Here is a 27,035-nt window from a genome sequence, read left to right on the forward strand (position 1 = left end):
AATGTATAGGTACATTAAAGCGGTAAATTGATAAATTAGTAATTATTTTTATGAATTAAAAAAACTATTAATCGATTATTGTATTTTAGAGATAATAATATCACAAGAAAAAAATACAATTTACTGTTTATAAGCATTACACTAATTTTTTATTAAAAAAAATTCAATATTAACAATTATTAAGAATAAAATTTTAAAAAATGTCAATAAAATACAATCGATTCTTCATTTTATACAGTTTGACATTTTACTGCTTTATACAATGTCAATAAATTATTGAAATTTAACTAATTAATTTGGACAGACATTCACTAAAATGATAATTAATCTCTCTCTGTAACTCCAAATTTAGTGGAGTTTGCTTCTGTGAAAAACTAACTCGATTTCAGTCATTTCGGTACCAGTTTGGTGAATTAAGAATCCAAATGGAATTCTGGTTGAAGCTTTGAAGTTGTGACTCGAAAGCAGATTTTGTGTAGAATTTTGGGGGACATACCTTCACGAAAACGGTAATTAATCTCTCTTTGTAACTCCAAATTTAGTAGGGTTTGATTATGTAGAAAGATAACTTGATTACGGTCATTTCGGTATACGTTTGGTGAATTATTGATCCAAATTGAGTTGTGTGAGAAGCTTTTAAGTTGGACTCAAAAACAGAATTTTAGGGGGGGCAAAATCCAAAAAATTATAAAACAGGGGTAAAAGTCCGCGTTTTAAAACAGGGGGTAAAATTCCGATTTAATCAAAATAGGGGGGTAAAACTGCATTTAAGCCTATTTTATTTAATTTAATATAGAAAGTTGATTGAATTATTCGGTTTTTTATTTTTAACAATTGAATTATTCCGTTTGAACATGTTTACTAACACTAGCAACACAACTTTTTTCACATAATATCAAGTTATTTTACTAACACAGGGAATACTTTTTTTTTTTTATCATAAAAAATACAAGAGAACAAACTCCTTGTAGATTGATAATATTTTAACTTCAAAATTCCTTGCACTAATTCGTGCAAGTAAGAACTATTTTTTTTTTGTTAACTTGTATAGTTAAAACTGATTAAAAGTGAGCTCTCTTGCCTTGCATTGATAAATTGATTAAATCTGGATTTTATTTAGTACATGAAATTTGAGATTTTAAAATTAAGGTACTGACAGCTGATGAAAATTTCAAGACCATCTTATATAATCTGAGTTTCAATTTTTTCTTTCAATCCAAATTCTCTTGCTCCAATGTTTGGTGTTTGAATAGGAAATTTATCATTTTCTAGAAAGGAAATGTTAAAAATAAATAAATTTACATATGTGACAGCATGCTCTTTTTCAGCCTTTTAGAGAAATCTTCAGGCCCAAGGAAACAATTTAGGGATGAAGGAGAGAAAGAATCTGGACAATAAGTGGCTTCAGCAGCAGCTTAATCCTGCATTTTTAAACTCACTTCTGTGCATTAGTTTGGGAGTGCTTCTGAGCAAGAATTTTCTTTGTCTTCTCAAGAACACCAAAAAATATTGAACCACCTATTCCTATCCATAAAACTCTTGGTCCAATACCCTGCAAATAGTTTTAGGCTTTTTAGAAAGTTGTTTGGTTAAAAGAAAGTTAAGAATGGAAATAATGACTAGTGTTACACTAAATTTCAAGTAATGTTCATACCTTAAAAAGAGCATGAGCTCCTTCTTCTTTAACTATTGTCCTAACACAATCACAAATGCCGTTGTAATATTTTTGAGTTCCCTGATAGGGAGTGAGAGTAAGATAATGTCAGATATCACTTCAAAACAAAGTCATCGGTGAAAAAAATGTCGTAAAGAAAGAAAAATGTCGTAAAAATGTCACTGTACCTGAACCATCAATCTGGTTTTCACTACATCAAGTGGAGTTGTAACTGCTCCAGTTATGGCGCCTGTATATTTTGTGTTAAATTTAACATTTTCAGTTCTTAGCACTCTTCTAGACAACAAAGATATACCACAAAATTAAAGGCAACATTATTCGTTTTGATGACTTTCAACGAGAAACCAAAGTAAAAAGAATAGAAAGTCCACATGAATTCAGAAGCACAAATTACATATTAATAGCCTGTTTGAGATTGTGTTCACCGTTGAACACAAATGCTGCATTTGGCTTTCAAAGCACTTTGAATGAAAGGAAAAGTGTCATTTCTTCCACTCAAAGAACTCTTATTCTTATACATACATGCTATAAAGAATCCTAAAATACTTCAATAGAAAATTTATAATCAGTGTGAAGTAGAAGTACCAGCAAAAGCCCCAAGCATAGCATTCTCTGGATCATTTAGATCTCTTTTTGCCTGCAAAAAAAATTAAAAAAATACAGAAACTATTTAGTACTTCAACAAGGTCTTATTTGTGGAGAGATTAATAAACATTATGTTATATATGTTTTTGGTTCCTATAAAACGAACAAACTTTGGTTTATGTCCGTGCAAAAACTTCATCTAATTTTTGACCCTCCAAATTCTGAAATCATTATTATTGTACCATGCTGTCATGTGACATCTGTTAACTACTTATGTGTCCAACGGATTGCCACTTGCCATAATAGGTGGCATCCAATAATATCCATGTGGACACTCATTGGCCATGTCAGCATGTTTTCCCCCCAGGGTTTGAATAGTTTTCAATTTTCAAGTTTTTTCATTTAAGGGCCCAAGGAAATATTTTGGCGGGAGTCACAGTCACGTGTTGACATGGCAAATGAGTAGCCACATGGGCATTACCATGTGCCACGTGAACTTTTGTTGACACGTAAGCAATCAACAGATGTCACAATATGGTAGAGACGAAAAACATTGATTTCAGATTTTGGAGGGACGAAAACTAGAGAAACTATTTTTTAGGGAAAGAACGTTACCATCCAAACTACTGTTTTATATGAAACAGAATGCTTCCCATTTTATAGATGACTTGCAATTGTGGCTACCTTCACAAAATTTCATATAGAATAATAGACACTTCAAATTTAAGCTTACCGCTAGTTTATACCCGATACGGAGCTGTTCGTAGATGCATAATTCTAAAGCATCAAATGGTAAATCTCGCAATAAGAAAGATCCATATCCCTACAATCACTCGAAAAATGGAAGTACATGTCAAGGTAGGTAAAATAAAAACCACAGTCAGCATATATATAATATTCAAGTAGCATGTAAAATGGCAGTAAACAGTGTAAAGGAATTATCATAATCCTACAAGCTGCATACAACATTGTATCTCCTTTTTCTCATATAAATCAACATGAAGGCTCTTTCCACCAGAGAGGGAAGTTAAATAAGTATTACCTACTAGAACAATGTTTTAGAGCAGAAAGTATCACAAGCTACCTTAAAAAAAACTAATTATATGGTCATCTATGACATGACATTAATACATACCGCATAAAGACCTTTAAAACCCTCATTAGCAATGATAAGACGGACAGCAGCTGGGGTTGATTTGAATTGACCGGTCTGTATCCTTTGCTTAACAACCTAGAAAAGCACAAATCAATTTCAAACTCAAAGAAGCAGAAAATAATTGGCAATGTCAAAAGTAAAATTACTTACCTCAGTTGGAACACGAACAAGAGAAGAAGCGGCTCCTCCAATAGTACCTGCAGCCTGAACACAGATTAGGACTATTACCATAGCAAAAATATAATGGAAATGTCAGTCACAGTTTTAAGCTTAGACTAAACTGCCTGTGTGCAATTTTATATGTAATTCATATCTCAAATAACTAAAAGTACATATTCAACTAGAAAATCTCCTTTCAAGCCAAGCATAAGCATAAGAATAAGCAAAGATTAAAACTTTTACACTGCTCAAAATGAGCTTGTGAAACAAGATAATTGACTCAAGCTATGAATTGAAGACTGAGGTTTTTAAAAAGCTGTCTACTGTCAGCAAGTATTGTAAGCCATTGTCAAATATTACAAAGATACTATCAGTAATGTATTTGAATGATTGAAAATATTTTTTGGTGAAATTTCTTATAAATTTGGTGAAAATCTAAAACTAAAAAATATTGGATATCATGATAAGTCTAAGGTTTTTAAATCAGAAAAGGTGGCCTGTAAAAGAACTACGCACTTGTGTTTTTGGTCAAGTTAGGATACTTTTATGTCAATCCTAGTTTGTGTATCCTATGATTTATTTCAACTGATTAATGCTCTGAACATCATCATGTCATTATACATTCATTAAAAGGTGAAATTTGTGTGCGACATTGCCTAGACAATTAGAATAGATTATCTATTTTATTATTAAGAAAGCCAACTTACAATGTGAGCCAGAGCGCTTAGATTTTCAGGGAAGATCTCTAGCAATTTCTGCTTTGCTGGTTCATACACACCAATAAAAATTGCAGAAGCTCTGCCAAGCGGAAGAATAGTCCGTTAAAGATACGTTGCACATAATCAATTCAATTAAGAATCAACATATATGACAAAAATAAAGAAACCTCGGTGCAAATATAGAAACCAGCTTTTCAGAATCTAAACAATATTTGAGCAAACAATCAGTTTAATAATTCCGTGGATGATAAGAGGGTATCAGAATTTCAGGTAAGTGAGAAAGTGAAAGAAAATATGAGAAAATGAGAATAAATTGTTTAGAGAATCTGAGAGAGAAACTGAAATTTGTTATTTCTGTAATTCAATTGCAATTACTAAGGTGTACCCTCCATATATAAAGGCAGACATACTAGATGTTAGAAACATAACAAACAGTAACTAACGCAAAATAACTGTAATAGAAAGAAATATAATTCTGTGCAACAGGCTGTAATGCAACAGATAGAAACAATACAGTACGCTCACATTTACACAGAAGCGGTAAGCATAAATGTAAGTATTCTAAGAGAGATGGAAAAAGACACTTTCAGTCAATTCTTAATAGATAAAGCTAGAATAAAAAAATTTCTTAGCTTGAGTACAAAACACAAGCTATAATATTTAATTAGCTTCGATTCAAACATGGTTGTCATAGAAATATATTAAACGTAAAGCAGAAAACGGGATAAAGAACACTAAAACGAATGCTGCGCGAATTGAAAAGGATGAGATGTCTATGAAAATAAAGCCTACTCACGGTAAGACACCAGCAAGATTTCCAGCCAATCCAGAATACAAACCCTTGAAAACAATATTTACTCCGCCACGAGCAACCTGATATAAAAATGGAACAAGATATAAAATCGAAAGATAATGCGATTAAAAATTAAATATGGGAGAACCAAGCCAAAACTTGACAATAAGTTCCATCAAAAGATCTATAACTACAACATACAATGAAAGAAAAATGGAAAAATGTTAGAAGAATGCTATTCTATTAATCTTATCCCTAAGAGGTGGAAATACTGCAAGAAAGCTTTATGCATTGCTCCACTAGCAAAAATTTCAAGTCAAATGCGATAGAATGAATGTTAACCAAACTAGTAGATTATGCATGAGCTATGAGCATAATGTGCATGTTGCAAATAGAGTATTAACTACAACATCCATAAAATTTGACCTTAGACGTGAACTAACATGTTGAAGCTGCACCCAAATGAGGAATATATTATTAGTATCCGACAACAGCATTTTGAGACCTACAACAACACCTGTTGCCTCTTGTTTGACAGGTTGTGAATTAATTATTTCCCTATTCCTCCTTAGTCCCTCACACGAGGGGTATAAAAACAGATGAAGTAGAATTATAATCTGTTGCTCACCTGTAGTCGAGTTTTGATGGTATCAATGGGGTATAAAACTGCTTCTACAGCAACACCAGCAACACCTCCAGCAATACAACCTTCTACAGTACTCATGGAAGAAGGCAATAGTTATAGCAGTAGCAGTACATAACAGAAAAAAAAAAAAAAAACAAGTAACTGAAATAGCAAATTACAGTTTAAACATGCAAGACTTTAAAATTATTCCAAATGCATCCACGAGTCCTTTAAGTTTTGCGTTTGTAACAATTAGGTCATTTAATTTTTTTAGGTGACAAATAGGTCTTTAAGTTTTTTAGCTAACAAATTGGTCCTTTAAGTTTCTAACTTGTTGCACACCTTTCTTCCAGTTGGGACACAATTGTTTGTACCTCATGGTTCACATTAGATTGAGTCTCAAATTCATTAGGGTTAACATCAAAATTAACGGCCACGTTTGTATTTTTGTAACCGTAGGATAAGTAGAAGGATCACGGTGCAACAAGTTAGAAACTTAAAGAACCTAGTATTTATTGCCTGAAAAACTTAAAGGGCCTAACTATCAAAACTTAAAAGACCCCCGAATGCATTTGACCTTAAAATTATCAATTTGCTACTTCTAATAACGACTTTATACTAATATGTAACTGATAATGATTATGTCTACATAAAAATGTAGCAAATTATTCATATAAGTACTTATGCATAATGCCACGAAAAAGGCGAACTAGGGCAGCCATTTGTTTAAACACCAAAGGTTTAGAGTTTTTAATCCTTGGATGAATGCATTCATGAACTGGAATGACAAAACTTACCATATAGAGCACGAAAATAGTCAAATGGATTATTCTCTTCTTGACTGATAGACATGAAGAACTTATGAGGATCCTTTTGAGCAGACATTTTAAACTTCAATGCATCTGTGTATACAACTCATTTGTTCAACATAAGCAATAAACAAATTTCACAAACATAAACCTATTCCACTAAATTGACACAACAAATTTCACAATATTGATGAGTAGCTAAAATTTGAAGACCAATTGAATAAAAAAAACTTTAAGCAAAAAATGAAAAACAAAAAACATGAATGGCGTTGTAGAGAGAGTATACATACCAATTGAATTTGGATGGGGAGCTATGGAGATCATGGGAAATGTGCAAAGATCAAATATTTGACAGTGAGAAGAAGAAGAAGCTTGAAACAAAGGGGTTTATGCGCACGTGCAAAATCTATGGTTTACTCAAACCAAATCAGAAACTGAACCGCTCCATTTTGAACCGCTCTATGAAGTGTTGTTTGTGTTTATGGCTTATGCTATTCAAAATTATTTCAAATTCAATACAAATTTTAATTTTAATTTAAATATAAAATAGTTATTACAGTATTATTAGATTGGAATTGAACTAGACCCTTACCCGTGCGATGCACGGGTGTGATGCAATTATTTTTATTTTATAATTGTATAAAACTGAAACATTACATATTATCAAAATAATAATAATAATAAAATAGAGAATCCGAAATTCAAAAGATTTATTTTCTAAGGAGAAGTGGTGTGGCATTGTAAGTGAGTGGTTAAATGAAGAAATATTATTGGTTTAAGGATTATGATTTACTTTACATGAGTAACAGAATGACTATCTAAAATTTATATATATAGGAGTAATATGATATATCTCCGCACAACATATAAATCTATTTCAAAACACACAAAGGATTGGATGAAAAGATATGTGACAAAATCTAAGTCACACAATTGGCATATAAATAGTGACAGAATTAGAAAAACTCAAATAAAACAAATAAAATTAAAGGGTACATACCTTTTAAAAATATTCCAAAGGGACATATGTGAAGAGCATCAACCTCACAGTTCAGTTCGTTTGAGTAAGAGATGATGACCCAAAGCCTAAAATCAAAAATTATAAAAATAAGTATATCAATAAAAAAAATGAATAAATAAAAAAGTAAAGGAAAGGAAAGTAAAACAACTATTACATAATTCAATTAAAAATAAAGTATATATTATTTAATTTGTATCATAATAGAATATAAATACACATATACAGTAACAATTAACTAAACCTATAAATGATATGCAACACAAAAGTTGAATGTATGATCTGCAAGAAACAAAAAATGTCAAATTCTCTTAATTTTATTTGTTATGCAAAAAGTTAATTTTTGCAAAAAATAAAATAACTACAACAAATCATGGTTTTAGAAAATAACATAAGTATTTATACCTGATGCACAAAAGATGAAGAGGCAAGATAATGGAAAGAGAAATTGCACATTATAAGATATGAAAAAATCTATTCTCACATTCAACCGGAAAAACAAATGGTAATCTTATTAAGCACATGATTGAGCACCAGGGGATGAAAATATTTGTTTCTAACATTCGTAATGGTTAGTTAGGAAAATATGAATAGGATACAAATTAAAACAGTTGTAAGCTATATATTAAAATATTGGTAGAAGAGTCCAAGGGATGAAAATTGAATTGTGACTTAAGAAATGAAAAATATATTACCGAGAGTTACAAAGTTAATTAGTGTGTATTTTTGTATTCTCCTTATTATAATATAGTAAGCAAAAATTATTATATTCACCAAAAAAAGTAAAGGCTAAGTAAAAGCTTGAGTGAGTGTATATTAAAAAGGCATAAGTATATAAATGTAGAATATGAAAAGTATAGAGATGACAATAATAATTATAATAATAACTAATAATAATAATAATAATAATATAGATGATGTGGCTAAATGAAACAATTTAATTGGTCTAAGTGGATTAGGGTTAGGAGAACTATTTAGGAATTATATATATAGATACACAACTAAGGGTTTCAGGAAGAAATTAGCCACATACAACTTAGCGAACTAATTGTCATATCTCATTAAGAAAGATCGGAAGATATTTATATTTAGTGTTTGACAATGTTTTGAATAAGATTATATTTAACAGATGTAATCTATAAAAAAAGTGTTATACCATCTAGTATTAAGTTGTGATTGTTGATAAGTAAAACAAACACACAAATTTGTAGGGCTTTGAAGTTTGTATGGTGATTCAAAATGGTATGGCGATTGTAAAGCCTATAAATTGTTATTTTTAAATCTTAATTGAGATCTAAAGTTCTAAGTTGGAAAAATATCTCATATATTGATATTTAAAAATTGTTTAAAATTTTAACAATCGATGGTGTTCTTAATAAGTAGAAACTTGTGGTATTATTTGACTTTACAATTGATACGACGATCCAATGAATATAATATGTAAGAATGTGAAAAACCATAAACTTGTACTTTTTTTTTTTTGACTAAATCGTAAACTTGTACTTAAAAATGAGAAATCTTGGTAAAAAATAACGCACAAATAAATATAGCCCCAACGCAGAGCCACAACCATTAATGTGAGGCCGAATGTGACGGAAAAAAATGAAGACTTTTACGACCAACGACATATATACCATGATTAACATTAAACAACAATTATTCAGATATTAATTATGGGTCATGTTAACTTGTGCCCTAAGGGCACATGTTAAGCTACCTAAAAATAGAAATATAGCATTTAATGATACAAAACATTTAATGTTTAGATAATTGAATACACCACAAGTTCAATAAATTTTTTCCACATTTATCTTCTTAACATGTGTCTTTAAGGGCACAAGTTAACATTCTCCATTAATTATAACATAAAAAATGAGATGGTTTCTCTCCCAACCCCCCTCAATTCTTTTCTACCCCCCAAAAATCCAAGTTTGCCCCTTGCGGTTTGAAACATTTTTGCCAAAAAACTTCGGTTCGCATTCACCGAAGTCAAATATTAACCATTTCGGTAACTGCAAACCGAACATTAGCGTTTTCGGTACACAAAAAACGAACGTCAGCTTGTTCGGTATCTGCGAACCGAAATGTCCTAGATTTCGGTACGTTGGTCGCTGGAATTAGGCCATTTTCGGTAGAAATTTACCGAAATAATTGTTTCGGTACATGCGAACCGAAATGTCCCAGATTTCGGTAAGTGGTTACCGAAATTTATCAGAATGTCAGCTTATTTCGGTTCGTATAAACCGCAGTACCCCCCAGGGGCAAAAACGGAAATTCAGGGGGTAGAAAAGAATTGAGGGGGGTTGGGAGAGAAAACGTCAAAAAATGAAGACTGAACGCATTGTTTTAAACCAAGATGCCAAAGACGACACTAAATTAAACTTATACCCAACCCATAACACTTTCAAATACCAATCCACCATAAACCAGATCAAGTACTCACCTAACGATTTCCCATATCTTAGCTCCAAAAGTGCAACTAAATTTTGTCCAATTTTAAATACCTAAACCATTTTTCAAAACCGAACCGGTCCGTTTCAGACCGAAAACAAAATTCGGTCCAACTGTACCAAAAAAACATCCCAGTGAAACTTCTGCTAAACCCTGTCATTGAAACAAAGCACCTAAATCTGAAATCTGCCACTGTGCTAATTCTCAAGTTTGTTTCTTTCTTACATTTTCAGATTCTGCAATGCAAAAGGTATCCTCAACTTCCACAATTTGGAGAACCATAGCCTCCAATGCCAGAAACTTGTTTTTATTCAATGACCCTTCTGTGCACTCTTTTTCTACATTTTCAATCGGAGTAACTTCCCGGAAATTGCATCAACCAGAGATTCCCTGTGATTTCCTGAAATGGGGTTCGCTTGGATTCTGCAGAACGTCAAGGTTCGCCACTGGGTTTAACCCTTTGAAACAGAAGCCATTGGATTCTATTGTAGATGTTGAGAGACTCAAGGATCATTATGTTGAAGATATTGCTTCAATTTGGGATGATGTAAGGTCTCATTTTTTCTTAATTTCAATTTATTTTTCCTTATTCTTTTCACTTATTTGATTTGAAGATTCTGATGTCATGTGAAATTTTTATGTTAGTTGCTCACAAATGTTAATGATAGTCATGAAAAGAAAAGATAAACACCAATTTTAACACTATGGGTAGGTTAATTTTAATACTAGAAGAAAAAAGTATTACTAGAGATTGTGATCCTGATTGAAAGAGTATAATATAGTAGGCTTAATTAATAAAATAGTCCCTTAAAGACATTTTTGGTTTCACATAGGTCCCTTAAAGAAAAAAAAGTCCGAATAGGTCCCTTAAAGAAAAAAAAGTCCGAATAGGTCCCTTAAAGACATCTCCGTTAATCGGTTTGGTCCTTTCCGTCCATTTTTTCGAGGACCAAACTGATTAACGGAGATGTCTTTAAGGGACCAAACTGATTAACAGAGATATCTTTAAGGGACCTATTCGGACCTTTTTTTCTTTAAGGGACCTATTTGGTCTTTTTTTTCTTTAAGGGACCAATGTGAAACAAAAAATGTCTTTAAGGGACCATTTTACTAATTAAGCCAATATAGTATTATCCTGCATTAAGACTGGGGTTGGAGACCCGGAGTAATCTTAAAATGCATTTTTTGTCTTTGTCACTTGCTTTTTAAGATTTCTTTGGATTGTTGGGGACTTCAGACAAAGGAAATAGTTTGGATATGATGTCCAAGGAAGAAGAAAGGAACCAAAAAAGGAAATTTGTGGACTTAGTTAAGCTTCTGCTTGTTGTTGTTGATCAATTGGAAAGATATTTGTGCTTTAGACAAGGTGGTAGAGTCTAAAAATTGGCTAGTGAGTCGGTTTCTAGGAAGTTGGGTAATGGTAACTCTACTTATTTTTGGACTACTTGTTGGATTGGCGAGGTTCCCCTCTCGGTTGCTTTCCCTCGTTTGTTTTCCCTTTCGACTCAAAAGAATAACATGGTGATTGATTTTTGTGAAAATCATGGTCAGACTTGGTGTTGGTCTTTCTCTTGGCGTAGGGATCTCTTCCAATGGGAAGTTGATCTTGTAGTTCGGTTGAGAGAGCTCTTGGAGCCGGTTGTGTTCTCTTTGGACGATGATTGTTGGAGTTGGAAGCTGGATCCGGAAGGAGTGTTTTTGGTTAATTATTCTTATATTTACCTTGTTGAAGAACTCCGGTCCGATGATGAGTTGGGAGAAGACAAGGTATTGGTTTTCGATCAAATTTGGGGTAGTCCGTCACCTTCTAAAGTAATTGCTTTTTCTTGGCAATTACTTTATGATTGGATCCCGACTAGGTGTAATCTTGAGGTTCATGGCTTGCTAGACACGGACTTGCCTTGGGAGTGTGTTGGGTGTGTTGGTAGTGTCAAATCTTCTATCCATCTCTTTTTGCATTGCCCAAGCGCTGTGATGGTGTGGTACGAGGTCTTTCAGTGGCTAGGTGTGGTGATTGTCATTCCTCCATCTCTTTTTTTGCTTTTTGAGGTTTTGAGAGGTTCCGCGAGTAATGTGAAGATTTGTCAAGGCTTCTTATTGATTTGGCATGCTACTCTTTGGTGTTTATGGAAGGCGGGGAATAGTTCGATCTTTGCTAATGGTTCCTTCGTTCCGAAGGTCATTGTTGATGATGTTAAAGTTTTGAGCTAGAAATGGTGTTTAGCAAGGACGAAAATATCTCCGTGTTTATTTTATGAGTGGTCTTGGGATCCCAGAGAGTGCCTCCTTCGTTGATTTCGGAGTGTTTAGATTGTTTGGGGGCTGCTAAGGTCGGTCTCGGTTTACTCCCAAAAGCCAGATTTTTTGTATCCTTGGGGATTGTTTTTCTCAGCTTACTGGTTTAGCCTAGGAGGGGCGGGTTTTCTGTTTTGGTGTATCCAGGGGCTTGGGTTGTTTGCCTTGAGACCAGTCCTTTGTTGTAAGGACTTGGTGCTCTTTATTGTATGGTGTTCCACCTCTGTTTCGTTTTCTGCTCCTTCAATATTTCTTGTATTGGAGGAAGCCTAATAAAATTTGCTGATTAAAAATAAATAATAGGAAACACCTAAGCATCTCACTCTTATGTGTGATTTGTATGTTTTAAGCAGGACTGAAATAACGAGAAGCCCTTGCAAGAGAATGAGCTACTTGATTTGCTTGCCTCCTAACATGACTTACCCTTAAGTTATTGAAGTTTAATACGAGACTTTTGCACCTACTAGTAATCCTACCCACCTCATTCTTCAGACTCTCTACAACTTGCATGCAACCTATTTCTAACATAATGCGATGCATTTCTTTGTCTTGTAACCATTTTAAAGCCTGCATGACGCATGCTTCTGCTTCTATTGGGTTGGGGTGGGTGTGCATCTGAACTAGGTTGACCTTGCTTCTACCAAAACACCCTGTCCATCATCACAAATACATATGCCACAACCAAAGCTATTATTGTCATAAAAAAGAGCAGCATCTATATTGCACTTTAACCTCCCCGAGACTGGTTTTCTCCAGCGCAAACTGACACTGTTTTGCTGATGTGCAGCTGCAGGTTTGTCCTTGGCACAAGCCTGTCTCCAATCTTCTAAAGTTTGAACAGCTCTCCTAGCAACCTCAATAGTCAATGGTAGACCGGTTCACATTCCCCCAAATTATACCATTCCTTAATAAAGCTTATTGATTTGGGGAACTAATACTATCCACCATAAACTCCAAATTCCCGTTGCAAGGAGTCATTTTTGCTGTTGAACAAATCATGTTGCATTCTCCACGTAGCACCATCTGGACAGCATGTTAAACAAATCATGTTGCATTCTCCACAAGAGGGCTGATAATATTCTACATACCTAACTCCATCCAAACTTCTTTAGCCGCATTTAAAATTAAACCATTCCTTCTCCACCATAAACTCCCAATTCCCATTGCAAGGAGGCATTTTTTCTGTTGAGAAAATCTGGACAGCATGTTAAACAAATCATGTTGCATTGGGATTTTCAGATTCCACATATCTTTCCAATTTCCTGCTATACGGAGGTGAGATTTATCGATGAGGTGATCCATGGTATTATAATAGGCAGATTTGACCGAGTAAGAACCATCTCTAGTCAATCTCCAAATTGGTTTGTCCTCCGTATCTAAGTGTCAAAGTGGGATGTGTGATTTGTATGTTACAACCAGAAAATCCATGAGCATATAGAAATATGAATGTGATCTTTGTAAAAGAACCACGTCCTTCTTCCCTGTGGTTCTCTAGAATTTTCCGGTGACCATACCATGAACATTGTTGTAGGAATACGGCTCATTTTGAGCTTGCTATAAAGTACGCAAGTAAGGGTATGTGCACAATTTAAAAAAAATAAATTAAAGTGCATCCTTAATTTTTCAATTAGGTGACAGTGCAAATTTTAGAAGAGTTTTTTCCTTTGTTGCCACATAGTTGTTTTCTAAGTTTTCATGGTATGTTGATGCAACTTATGAAACAGCTGTCAGGCTATGTAGCAATTATAAGTCAATTTTTGGTTTCTGGTGGGACTCTGAATGAGAAGGTGGGTTCAAGGAGACAGTTAGCACATAATTTGTCTAGGCCTATAGTATGGAGGGTTTATGTTAAGAGAAATAGAGGACAAAATGGGAAGATCCACATAACTGAGAGTGAGAGAAGAGAAGTGGGAAATGAATTTTGTAAGGGAAATTCAGTTATAAGGAGGTTGAGTGGAGAGAGAAAAGGTATCAAGAAGAATCATACAGCAAAGAGGCAGAGAGTATTGGTTCTCTGAAGGAGCATAGCTCTATGGACAATAGGATCTTCATTCTATTGTATTTTCCTTTGAATTCCAATACACTCTATTTTCCGTAACTGCTCACTTTTCTTACATTTAATGTTTGTTTGATCCGGGTTTGCATCAGTTTCTTTGTTATTTTAATTTTTAATTATATGATTTGGCCGATTTTGTTTCAGTATCACATAGGTAGAGGTCATATTGGAGCGTCTATGAAAGCAAAACTTTATCACTTGCTAGAGCATAGAGCTAAGGAATGGTAATCAATTTGATCAACATACTTATACTATGAATTTGTGCTCTTCCAGATCTCATGTTCTTATTTCTACTTGTCCTTGGCAGCCGATATTTTGTCATTCCTTTGTGGAGGGGAAGTGGCTATACGACAATGTTTGTTCAAGGTTTGATAAAAATTACCCTCTCTTATCATTTATTTGAATCAAATGTGTCATACCGGATTACTAATCTGTATTTGTAAATATATAATAATACGTAGTCATGTGAATCAAAAGTGTTTATATATAAGCTATTTCTATAACAAAGGATAAAATAAAGTCAAATTGTTTTCATATAAGCTTTAAGTTGTTTTCATAAGTTATCTTGGAGAGGTTATGAGAATAAGTTGAAAACAACTGACAGACATGTCATTAGTTATCTTCATAAGCTCTCCAGAACAGTCTGATAAGTGCTTATGTAAGTAGATAAGCTCAATTCAAACAAGACCCTTATTCTGAGCATTTCCATGTGTTTTTCTTATTTACACTTTGATTGTTGTCTCACTCACATACATAATCACGATTTCTTGCAGTACAAACGCCGCACATGCTATTTACAGGTCTTGAAGATTACAAGGCTAGAGGAACACAAGCATCACCCTACTTTACTGTCTCCTTCTACACAGAATTTGCAGAGAGCAAAGACTTGGTACTCATCCGCGGCGATATTGTATTTACCAGCAAGCTGACTGATTCAGAGGCAAAATGGCTTATGGAAACTGCTCAGTCTTTTTATTTGAATGATGTCAGGTACAAACTAGTTGAGAGGTTCAACAAAGAAACGCGCGATTTTGAGTTCAAAGATGTCTTGCAAGCATTGGACATGCCTATTTTGTAACCAACCAACTAAACCATATTCAATTCAACATTCAACATCTGCTAAACTAAGACCAGTTTAGTTTGAGATAACATTTCTTGTTTTTGTTTCCTGTTTTCACTTTTATTTACAAAATTGTCACCTTATTTTCAGCTTTGTAGTTAAAAGTGAAAAAAAAAGGAAATAAAAACTTAATACATAATGCAGTTACACAATTCATGTTAAACTTTACATTATATTTGTATTTAGAGTTAGAATAATCATATTTACCAACATTTGCTTTGTCTGAATGGTATAGAATTCAAATTTCAAAGACATGTTCTCACTTTATTATCCAAACACACCATAACACGTGTCACCGCCCTTTACATAATTTAATAATTTCTTGTATTTTCATGTTTTAAATATTTTTTTTGGTCATATTTTCTTTATATTTGTTTATTTTTCCAACTTAACTAAAGATAGGTTGAATCTAAACATGAGAAGAAAATAAGTTCATTGAGTTTGTCAAAAAAAGTAGTTGTCATATATCCATGTTTCCACACTATAGGTTATTTTTGTGGGGACATATTATAGTATATAGATAAGAGTGACGAAGCCTTTCATAAAAATGTCAATATATAGATAAGAGTGAAGAAGTCTTAGATAAAAATGTCAATAAATAAATATATTATATAAAAAAATGTCAATAAATACTACTTAGTCATGGTTCTATAGTAGCACAAAAGAAACTCACTTTCTCACATACTTGAATATTTCATGCTAAAGATTTCATTTTGTATTATTATTATTTTTTTTTTCTAGCAGCCTAGACCTAGTAGCTAGAAATTCCACTCTAAAAGCGAATAAGTTGAGTGGTCGGAGTTCGAACCCCAATTGAGCTAGAAATTCCAATGGTATATTTCTCAACCTTTATTCGTAATATATGCAATGTCCCTGCCAATTGAGCTAGAACATTTTGCATTATTTTAAATGGGTTGGATTAAAGCTGCAACATGTTTTGTTAATTGATTAAATTTTGTTTTAATATTATCTTAGTACAATTGATGGCTAATAAACCACATTAGAAATATATGCTAAACTAGTTAATCAAGAATCAAATTCTATTCTAAATACATTATTAAAGATTTAAAAGTGATCACCAAATAGTAAAAGGTAGAGAAGTCATGTGTATGAGGTTTAATGTGCTCCACCTTTATTTATTCAAAATTAAACCACAAAACTAATATCATAATTGATAAAAGTGTTAAGAAGAAGCTTGCAAAATATCATAATAGCATCCAATTTAGAGTCAATAAAGATGCTCATGAAGATAGTAACAACCTCTGATTATTTAACTAAAAAAATAAATATTTTGTAGGTTCAATTTTCTCATCCACCAGATAAAGAAGGCATGTAGTTTCCACCTTCAAAATTGTTAATGTCTTGAAAAGGTTATCATAGTGATTGTTAAGGTTCTCATCCACCTAATTTTTATATTTAATTTATGTGGAATTTAGGTTTTGCAATTGTCTTTGTAAATCTTTCCTCTACCAACACTTTTCATTAAGTGAACAGGTTATAAAGAGGTAACAGAAATGTTCAATTTACTACTAGTATTACACAGGAGCAATTTTTGTGTGCACATCATATAATTATTTTTGCTTCGGAGGTAGAGAGTATATATACAGTACTATATACAAATAAAATTAAATTTTCAAAGCTTGATCGACATATAAAAGAATTAATGTGACACAAAACTAAACAAAGGAGTGTGTCACACTGACACTGATATTGTGTGTCTATAACTAGTGTTTTTTCACCCGTGCAATGCACGGTTTTTTTTAAAAAAAAAAAAAAAAAATTTTTTTTTTTTTTTTTTAAAAAAAAAAATTTCCATTAAGCAAGATCCTATGCTTAGCGTGTTTTTGATTTTTTCATTCCGTAACCCTAACTGAAGCAAAAGCTCTTCATTTTTTCTTTCTTCATACGATGTCGTTTTCCCTAACATTCGGCGTAAGATTCTCCTATCTTGACCAACAAAACGTTATTTTAACTATTTTTCTTATTGATTAAAACTATTTTTCTTGTTTTGTCAAAAAGAATAACTTGTAGACTAATAAAGGGGAGACAGTTCAAGTGAAAAACATGTATTATTATTTTGGTGCGAGATTCACATATGGGGGGTGAAAAGAATGAGTTGATGTAGACTTGTAAATAGGACACGGTTCAAGTAATATTCTCCTCAAAGGATGACTTTACGAAAAAATTTGAATTGAAAAAACGAAGAAAAAAAAAATTGTATTATGAGAGACAATGTTGATATGTAAATTAATGTGCAATCCTTCGAGAATTTATATAGAAAGGAATTCAATATAAAAATATAACATTAGTCAATAAAAATTTACATATAAATTGGCATGAGTACACTGCACTTTAAAATTACAATTTAAAACAACAACACAAACATGTTTAACAATACAATAATATTTGTCAACAAAAAAAAATACAATAATAAAAATCTAAGAAATTGGATGGTCATCTACAAATTCTTTGAAAAACTTCAGGATAAACAACATTAACGGTACTTGTTTTGGCTAGACCATCATCACCGACTATAAGAATCTTCAAACCTGCTCTAGTTTTAACACGAGAAACAGCAACATATAACTGACCATGAGTAAAAACTGGTCTCGGAAGATATAAACCAACGTGAGACAATGTTTGTCCTTGACTCTTGTTAATTGTCATGGCAAAACAAACACAGAAGGGGAATTGGCGCCGTCTAAAACTTATTGAAACATTGGCATCTGATGGTACCAAACTCATTCGGGAGATATAAACAATATCACCAATATTAGTTCCTGTTACGATTTTAGCACCAATGACAATGTTCCCCATGTAGAAAACAATAAGACGTGTGCCGTTACATAGCCCAGACGAAACATCAATATTCCTTAAAAGCATAATGACAGCTCCAACTTTGATAATGAGTTTATGATTTGGCATTCCAGAACACTTAATTTCATTCAAAAACTCAGTTGTAATCCATCTAAGATCCACACCAACATCATCATCACCTTTTGAGACTGAGTCACAACTGAGATACTCTTTTGCATCACCGGGCATGAGAGCAAGTACATAATCATTGATTTCTTCAACAACATCCAATGTTGGAGCAAGAATAGCCCTATCTTGAAAGAAATCTGGAACATATATATTTTCAAGCAAATTTGGATAAATTGCCTCAACAATATCACCTATTGGGTTCAGAGAACTCTTAACTAAAATATCTTGAGGAATTTCAACAATTGACTCACCATCTTCAGTAATACCTATCTTACCATCTCCAATATCAAGTATCCAGCTGGCAAACTCTCGTAATTGCTCATTTTCAACTGAATTGGATGAAAATTGTAAGCGCATATTTTTTGTTAATCTCAAAACTTTGCATTTGCGCCAAAGGTATGATGAATTAATTGTTGCATGAACAATGTCAGCGCGAGATCCTTTAGGAATAACAGGCAAAATTTGCCTAAAGTCTCCACCAAAAACGACAGTTTTCCCCCCGAATGGCAGAGATTTATTCTTAACATCAACTTCACTCATTATATCCCGAAGAGTTCTTTCAAAAGCTTCAAAAGCCCACTTATTAATCATAGGAGCCTCATCCCAAATAATTAAGCTAGTCATAATCAGCAACTGTGCCTTTTTACTACCTTTATCAATTTGGCAACAAGATTCTTTGGTAAGAACTAAAGGAATTCCAAACTGTGAATGGGCAGTTTTACCACCAGGAAGTAGGATAGAAGCTATACCACTAGATGCAACATTTACAACTATTTTTCCCTCCGAACGAAGTCTGTAAGAAAGAGTTTTCCACAAGAACGTCTTCCCAGTCCCACCGTATCCATCAACAAAAAACATAGATCCAAGTCCATTATCAACAACCTTATAAATATCTTCATATGCAAACAATTGCTCTGAATTTAAGTTACCAACATGTTCATTGTGAAGAATCCTCATATCATCATAGTCATAATTAAATTCATTCTCGAGCAAAATGTTATTGAAAATACCATTATTTTGTTCTTTTAACTTCGGCATGCATTCATAGTCCTCCAGAGATTTTCCATTTGCCCGCAAATAATTGTCAATCTCAATGAGACATGATTCTTTTAAATCCTCGTGGGACATAACAAAATCTGAAGAAAAAAACTATTAAATAAAATATAAATCAAAACAACATAAATAAACTGTTAAGAGATAGAAGTTCACCTGGCAAATTCAACTCACGACGCTTTTGATACAATATTCCATCGGCCAGAATTTCCCATAACTGTTCCCAAACATTAAAAGGGTCACTCATTGAGTTAGACATCAAAAAACAGGAAAACATCTTTCGAATAGAATATCCAGATCCAATATTTGCAACTTCAACAATAGCATTGATAAAATCTTGATCATCTTCCAATAACCTTAAATCAGCACAAGCTTCCCTAAATGAATCATGGACATGACCATTTACAGTACGAAGATCCTCAAAACTGGTGCATCCAACTTGGGCGGTCAACAACAATCTTAAATAAAAAAGCTCACGGGAACCATGTGGAATGTAGGTCAAGCGACCCACCGAACCACCACTTTTCCTCGGTTTCCAGAACCGACCATCAGAATCATAAGTGAATAAGGTTGGAAATTGAGCATATGTTAGGTGACGACCTTGAGGATATTGCCTGTTTGCAGCCATCCAAGCTAAAAACATGGTACCCTTTTCACTATTGGACTTTAGAACCTTCTCTAGATTAGAACTATCATTGAAGACCACTCTCTGGTTACCTTCGGTATGGAAAGTTAATCTAGTGACTGGAGGCCACCTAAAATGAATCTTATAAGCAAAGATCCTCCAAATAGATTCTGATGGAGACAAAAACCGGCAGTCATAGTACTGTTGTATCTCATCAACACATTCATCATCACTTTTATGTAAAGTAGCAGTCACTCTATCAACTCCTTTGTTAATATACTTAAACAAATATTTAATGCAATTTGATTTGTTACAATATTCTATATTAACATGCGCTTGATATTTCATCATGAGTTTCGGATTGTACGGAACAACACTTCGATTATCTAGAATCGCTTCCTTTTTAATCACAGTGTGCCCAGAGTCTCTGCGCCTATAAATAGGATATCCACTTGGATCAAAAGAGGTATGCGACACAAATTTTTTTGGATAAAATTTAGAACAACGATGATGATCTTTCATGCACGGAGATTCGGTAAAACCATTCCCACATGGTCCATGAATCATGAAATTTGTTACAGTTGAATAAAGTTTAGGGAACAACTTTTTATCAGGTAATTCAGCACAAATCACCGAGTCAATTGCAGCCGCTGTAGTCAATTTATCTTGAGGATCTAACCACAATAAAATGTGTGCATGAGGCAATCCTCTCTTTTGAAATTCAATAGTATACATACCTTGTAAAAGTTGATCAATGATGAATATTAAGAAGCAGTTTTAACAATAGAACAATAAAAAGACAAAAAAATACTAAGGCAAAAAATAATAAATAACTTCACAATAAAATAGAGAAGATTACTTACTTGCAACAACCCTACCGAAAAATTGACCCTTTCGAAAATCTGCCATCATTAGATTTAATTTCATTTGAAATACACGACAGGTAATATCAGGTCTGTATACTGAATAGTTACCAGATTTAGCCATGTGGCGTTGTATTTCCGGCCATTTTGGGTTGCAGGTGAAAGTAAGAAATAAATCAGGATAACCGAATTTTTTGCAAATGGCCATAGCATCTTGACAATTATTGAACATGTAGCGCCTCCCACCAGTAAAAGAAGACGGTAGAACAATTCGAGACCCAATGGAAGATGCAACAAAATCACCACGACTAACAGCTTCTTCTATTCCCGCAAGAAAATCAGATCGAATTTCCTCTTGATTAGACCTTACCCAGGATAACCTTTGAGATTCAATCATCGAATAAAGGTCAACTACAAACTGCTGGAATAATCTTCTACTCCTAAGAATAATAGAATCTTCGTTCATTCTCTCTTGAAGACGAAAAGCTATAAACGCACGCATTGGAACACGAATTCTTTTTTTTTTACTTGTTGACGCTGTCAAACGGTTAAGTGGGATTTTCTCTTGGTACTGATCTTCACCAAAAGGAAACAACAACGGGTATTGCAATGGAATATACTTTGCATGAGTTTCATGAATTCTCTTCAAATATCCATTTTTTTTGCGTACGACGATATCTCTTCCATCCTCATCGTCTCCAATATCACCAACAACCAATGCAGTTACTTCATCAAGCCGAGGTACATTATAAACTCGGGGATCTCTTTGTCGATCACGAAATAAACGTAAACTTACAGAGACACTTTGATCAGCATCAAGGTAATCCCTAACCATACGAAAACATTTCACCAACAAATTGTGTTCATCCATAACAGCCAAAATATCTGCCACCAACAATGGATCAAGTGCTTTCTTAGAATCCAGGGAACTACGAAAGAACACAAATCACATGTTATATGTCACCAAAATTAAATTATCTATTTTACAATTTATCAATGAAAACAATAAGATAATTGAAATATATTGAATCGAATAAATAATTACCTGAAATGGGATAATCGATTTGAAACCTCATTTTGAGTATCATATATATATAACTGAGCAAATTTTGGAGATTCACCATGTTTAGGAAGTAAGCTACCAATTCGGTGGTAATTTTGCCCAGCAATAACAAAATGAGGAGGACCATGTCCCTCATTAGATGCAGTATCAACTCTTCCTCCGAGTGAAGTAAAAGAAAACATGTTATTGTAAGATCTTATATTTCCAAAAAAATGAGAACTTTTTGGGTGAAATCCATTGAAAAGAGATCTTATTAGAGGTGGTGGTTCCTCCAAATATGGAATCAAGATTTTGCCCTTTTTACAACAGAAAGAAACTCTAACCGCATTGCTCCCAGGATCCTTTTTAGCTCTCTCGTAATACCAAATCATTGCGCCACAATCCGGACACACAATATCCATATCACCAATATCCATATACTCTGTAATTTGACAATTACATTATAAAAAACTAAAATTACAACCATTAATTAAATGCAAAATATACAATAAGAATCTATTAATTAGTTTGTAATCGTACCTACTACTTCACTTGATCGAAATTTCCTAATGTTTGTAAAATCTGGCTGTAGAGCATTTTCATCCTCGTATGAACAACCAGCACGACCTGTGTAAAAAATTCAATGAAATTACAAAAAATTCCGAGGATAATCACCGGAAGAACAAATTCCATTGCCAATCAGAACTCACTTAACAAACCAAACACGAATAACAATCTTCAGGTGCTATTCGAACCAAATATTGGATGAACAACATACAAACTTCTCTTTACCCTTTGTAGATTTGAATTAATCAAGCATAAAAACCAACTGATCTCCATAAAGGTATAATGTTCTTTTTTTCAGTAAAAACCAGAAGGATTTCGCCCCAAAAATTGAAGATTTTCAACACCAACAAATAAGACCAATCTTATGGTTTTTTTTTTTTTTTTTTTCAACTGGAAGGTGATAGTTACTTTCAGTTTCACTAAAGGGATGAAATTTCTGGGCTTTTTTTTGTTTTAAGTCTTTAGTGTTGATTTCGATTTGCATTTTTTTTATTACTAATGGGTTGCCTTTTTATTTTTATTTTTTCATATATTTTTAAATGTGTGAGTTGTTTTTTTATTTTTTTATTTTAATTAAAACCAACTTAATTTTAGGTAAATGATCATGAATCAATTGTTAAAAAAAAAAAAAAATACTCAATTTTAGGAAGTCCCAGGTGTAAATAGTGAAAATGATTCACAAAAATTGCTTCAAAACTACAATATTTAGGATTTACTGAGGGTTTTTTTTTTAACAAAGAGGACTTGCTAAAACTTACTTTATGAATAATAAAAATAAAAAAATTTCATATATTTTACTCCTCTTACAAATTAACTGAAAATAAAAAATCTATAAAAATATATAAAAGGATATGAGAGTTTGGACAAATTTTTTTTTTGTCACAAATATTATACGAAAATCAAATATCTATAAGAAACCCACAATAACACAAGACATATATCTATCTATTTATCTATCTGTCTATCTATATATATATATATATATATATATATATATATATATATATTTGGTTGTGCTCTAAGTAATATTAAGTATTATTACATGATGAAGAATAATTGTTAGAAGAATTTGAAATTTGTTGCTCCAACAAAAGCATTCCAGCCCTTGACCAAGACACTGGTAAAAATAATATGAAAATTGTTACACAAAAAGAAAAAAACTTCGTACCATATTAAATAACTACTAAGCAAAGTTAAAAAATTATAGAGAATAAACTTACATCCACGTCTAATACTAATTTTTTTAATAACTCGAGTTCCTTGCAGACGTTTAAGTTTCATTTTTTCTATACGAATGCGTCGCATCAACCTGCTTAAATTACAAAGCCCTGTTGAATTAACCATCATTATCTAAATTATGAACAAACTTGTAAAATAATTGTGCAATAGTAAAATGAACTAAAGAGCTTGTATGTTCTCAAATTACAATGAATTGAGACAAACACAATTAAGCATTTATAAGAAAAAAAAGGATAAATGAAACAACATAAAGGACAAATTGGGAATTTAGAGATCCAATAATTGAACCACAAAAAAGACAAAATACATTATTTAACATCAATATAAATAATAATATATAAAATAGCCTAGCTTAAGCTAAATTTAACTATGGCTGAAGAGAATTTAATAAGGATAAAAATGGAATTGTAAGAATAAATTTAATGATTGTTTCTTATAAAAATGGCCAGAATTTTTTTTCCAAATTGTTCCTTATAAAAAGGACTGGAGAGAGTATTATGATATATGTGTATTTTTTGAGAATTACAATTAGGATATTGTCATTTAAAATAATGCTTATAATAAGAGACGGAATAGTAGCTGATTGCTTAGCGTGTGTTTGGTTATGCGGCGGAGAGAATTGATTTTGGCAGAATTGATTTTGTAAAATTGATTATGGCCAAAATTGATTTTAAGGTGAAGTGGTTTGTGTTTGGATATATTCATGAAAAAATGAGTTGAACAAAAAATTTGAGTGTAAAAATCAATTTTAGAATCAAAAGCTACGATTTATAGCTTCGAGTAGAATCAATTCTGGAGGCAGAATAAATTCTACTTTTGAGAAACCAAACAACTGAGAATCAATTATACACGTCCAAAATCAATTATGAATGCTCCAGAATTGAAACCAAACATACACTTAGCATGTGTTTGGTTCTGCGGCGGAGATAATTGATTTTGGCAGAATTGATTCTGTAAAATTGATTCTGGCCAAAATTGATTTTAAGCTGACGTGGTTTATGTTTGGATATATTTATAAAAAAGTGAGTTGAACAAAAAATTTGAGTGTAAAAATCAATTATAGAATCAGAAGCTACAATTTCTGGCTTCAAGTAGAATCAATTTTGGAGGCAGAATCAATTCTACTTTTGAGAAACCAAACAAGTCAGAATCAATTCTACACGTCCAGAATCAATTCTGGATGCTCCAGAATTGAAACCAAACATACACTTAATCAATTGAAACTAATTCAATAATGCATCTTTCCTAGAGCTAGTCTATAGTCTCACTCAATAATGCATATTAGCTGTAGCTATGGCATATAGATAACAGAGGGAATAGTAAGCTAGTGAATGACTAACAAAAACAAAGCGTGACAACTTGATATCAAAGGAAAAAAAAATCAAAATACATTTGAATATATAAATTTTAATAAGGAGCACTTCATCAAATAGTTTACGATAAATCAGTTATGAATAAAATTATGGCGAATACAAATTAAACAAAATCCACCGTCGATGAGTCTTGATAACCCATCAAATAATTTTCAAAAAAAATTTAATCAATAATTTATACGATATAAATTTTTAATCAAATAATTTATTCTATAAAATTCTTATTCGATACATTACTCATCTATGGTGGTGAAGACTAAATAATTAGCCATCAAATAATTATCCTTGTTAATCCTAATATAATATCCTAATTTAATTTAAAAATTTACCAAATATCCATTAACCGACATAAACCATCTCACAAAAAATAAATTAAGATTAAATTTTATTTATAATATTTATTTATTTACGATAAACCAGTTATGAATAAAATTATGGCGAATACAAATTAAACAAAATCCAACATCGATGAGTCTTGATAACCCATCAAATAATTTTCAAAATAAAATTTAATCAATAATTTATACAATATAAATTATTAATCAAATAATGTATTTTATAAAATTCTTATTCGATACATTACTCATCTATGGTGGTGAAGACTACATAATTAGCCATCAAATAATTATCCTTGTTAATCCTCATATAATATGAAAAAATACAACACATTAATCAATTGTCTATTCATAACCAAAAGAGAAACCAGTAAATAATTTTACCTACTAAATAACTATACTCTACTTTGGGAAGACATAGATTCTTAATTAAAAACACACAAACTAAGTCAATACAATTATATTTTTAATCATAGTCCAAGAGAAATAAAAACACCATTAGTTAAAAACTCTGATACAACACAACCACAAGAGGCCAAGAAATAAATCAAAACGAATAACACTAAATTCATTACACCCATAAGAAAATCAACATATTAACTGTAACACCCTAACCCGTACTACCCTTAAAAACGTAATTTTAAAAACTTTTTAACAAGTGTAAAGGCAGAGTGCCACGCGGTAATTAAAACACAAGCATACACACAGAGCATCATGAAATTTAACATGAAAAGCAACAGCGGATTCATTCACATCATATATATATACATATATATATACATAAGCCATATTCATCCCTAAGGATGTCACTTATACAAGAACTAGCATAACAAAAGGTAACACCGATATACGATGAAATCCAAGCGTAACCCCGACTCGATGTTACATTACCAGAGCATTTACTATTTACAAACCCTAGTCAAAAGCTAGTACTAAGAGGAGTAATCTATGCTAAGTCTCCTCACCAAAAGGTATCTTCAACACCCAGCTAATACCGCAGTCTAAACGTCGGCACAGTCCTCAGCCTGAATATCTGAACCCCCAAAGGTCCAGCAAATAACACAAAGCAGAGAGTTAGAAAACATAATCGCATATCATACGAGCATAAGAAAGTCTTATACTTTCGAACTACCTCATACATATTCTATCTCATGCCAAAACATCGCATTAAACAATTATCAATTAATAAAGTTTAGCACAGTTCAACCAGATAATGTCACATACCATTTATCAAATATATGCGCATTTACCCTAATGTATCTAATGCCAATCATTCTATGTCATGCCATCCCTAGACACGACTAATGCATGTGGTACCAATTGCCTTTTACCCCTTATGGATAAGTTAAACAGTTTTACATCTTGCCGGATTGTTCGGAACTTACCAAACCTTCATATCCCTCATGGATAAGTTAAACAGTTTTATATCCTGCTGGATAGCAGCTCTAGATCTTATGGATTCATCTAATCCGATCCTCGGCTTCCTTATGGA

The 27,035-nt window shown here is 32.6% G+C and overlaps 3 protein-coding genes across 3 annotated transcripts; 1 reads left to right on the forward strand and 2 right to left on the reverse strand.

Annotated features, from left to right (window-relative positions):
• Positions 1–1,160: 1,160 nt before the first annotated feature.
• On the reverse strand, positions 1,161–6,981 carry LOC123903811 (S-adenosylmethionine carrier 1, chloroplastic/mitochondrial-like). The gene is made up of 12 exons (XM_045953453.1): positions 6,812–6,981; positions 6,510–6,614; positions 5,716–5,798; positions 5,091–5,167; positions 4,283–4,373; positions 3,567–3,620; positions 3,396–3,491; positions 2,994–3,083; positions 2,261–2,312; positions 1,843–1,904; positions 1,655–1,735; positions 1,161–1,552 (listed from the first exon to the last, which is right to left on the reverse strand). The coding sequence occupies exons 1-12, from the start codon at positions 6,843–6,845 to the stop codon at positions 1,436–1,438; spliced, it is 942 nt and encodes a 313-aa protein (XP_045809409.1). The 5' UTR covers positions 6,846–6,981; the 3' UTR covers positions 1,161–1,435.
• Positions 6,982–10,027: 3,046 nt separating this feature from the next.
• On the forward strand, positions 10,028–15,465 carry LOC123903819 (ATP synthase mitochondrial F1 complex assembly factor 1-like). Its single transcript, XM_045953463.1, has 4 exons — positions 10,028–10,537; positions 14,486–14,565; positions 14,649–14,707; positions 15,115–15,465. Exons 1-4 carry the CDS (start codon positions 10,232–10,234, stop codon positions 15,417–15,419), a joined length of 750 nt encoding a protein of 249 aa, XP_045809419.1. The 5' UTR covers positions 10,028–10,231; the 3' UTR covers positions 15,420–15,465.
• Positions 15,466–17,915: 2,450 nt separating this feature from the next.
• Positions 17,916–23,940, reverse strand: LOC123913423. The gene is made up of 7 exons (XM_045964161.1): positions 23,817–23,940; positions 23,639–23,713; positions 22,570–22,656; positions 22,033–22,471; positions 20,988–21,916; positions 19,656–20,861; positions 17,916–19,582 (listed from the first exon to the last, which is right to left on the reverse strand). The coding sequence occupies exons 1-7, from the start codon at positions 23,938–23,940 to the stop codon at positions 17,916–17,918; spliced, it is 4,527 nt and encodes a 1,508-aa protein (XP_045820117.1).
• Positions 23,941–27,035: the final 3,095 nt, after the last annotated feature.

This window comes from Trifolium pratense, linkage group LG1 (assembly GCF_020283565.1).
Source record: "Trifolium pratense cultivar HEN17-A07 linkage group LG1, ARS_RC_1.1, whole genome shotgun sequence".
Lineage (NCBI taxonomy): Eukaryota > Viridiplantae > Streptophyta > Magnoliopsida > Fabales > Fabaceae > Trifolium > Trifolium pratense.

Coding starts and splice junctions, on each gene's coding strand:
- LOC123903811 (XM_045953453.1), bottom strand. CDS start 6,845: ATGATCTCCATAGCTCCCCATCCAAATTCAATTG. Junction 1,905..2,260: donor TATGCTTGGGGCTTTTGCTG/GTACTTCTACTT, acceptor CAAAATATACAG/GCGCCATAACTGGAGCAGTT. Junction 1,553..1,654: donor GAGCTCATGCTCTTTTTAAG/GTATGAACATTA, acceptor AACTATTTGCAG/GGTATTGGACCAAGAGTTTT.
- LOC123903819 (XM_045953463.1), top strand. CDS start 10,232: ATGCAAAAGGTATCCTCAACTTCCACAATTTGGAGAACCATAGCCTCC. Junction 14,566..14,648: donor GAGCATAGAGCTAAGGAATG/GTAATCAATTTG, acceptor TGTCCTTGGCAG/CCGATATTTTGTCATTCCTT. Junction 14,708..15,114: donor TACGACAATGTTTGTTCAAG/GTTTGATAAAAA, acceptor GATTTCTTGCAG/TACAAACGCCGCACATGCTA.
- LOC123913423 (XM_045964161.1), bottom strand. CDS start 23,940: ATGGTTAATTCAACAGGGCTTTGTAATTTAAGCAGGTTGATGCGACGC. Junction 21,917..22,032: donor AATCGATTATCCCATTTCAG/GTAATTATTTAT, acceptor GTTCTTTCGTAG/TTCCCTGGATTCTAAGAAAG. Junction 20,862..20,987: donor TTTCGGTAGGGTTGTTGCAA/GTAAGTAATCTT, acceptor AACTTTTACAAG/GTATGTATACTATTGAATTT.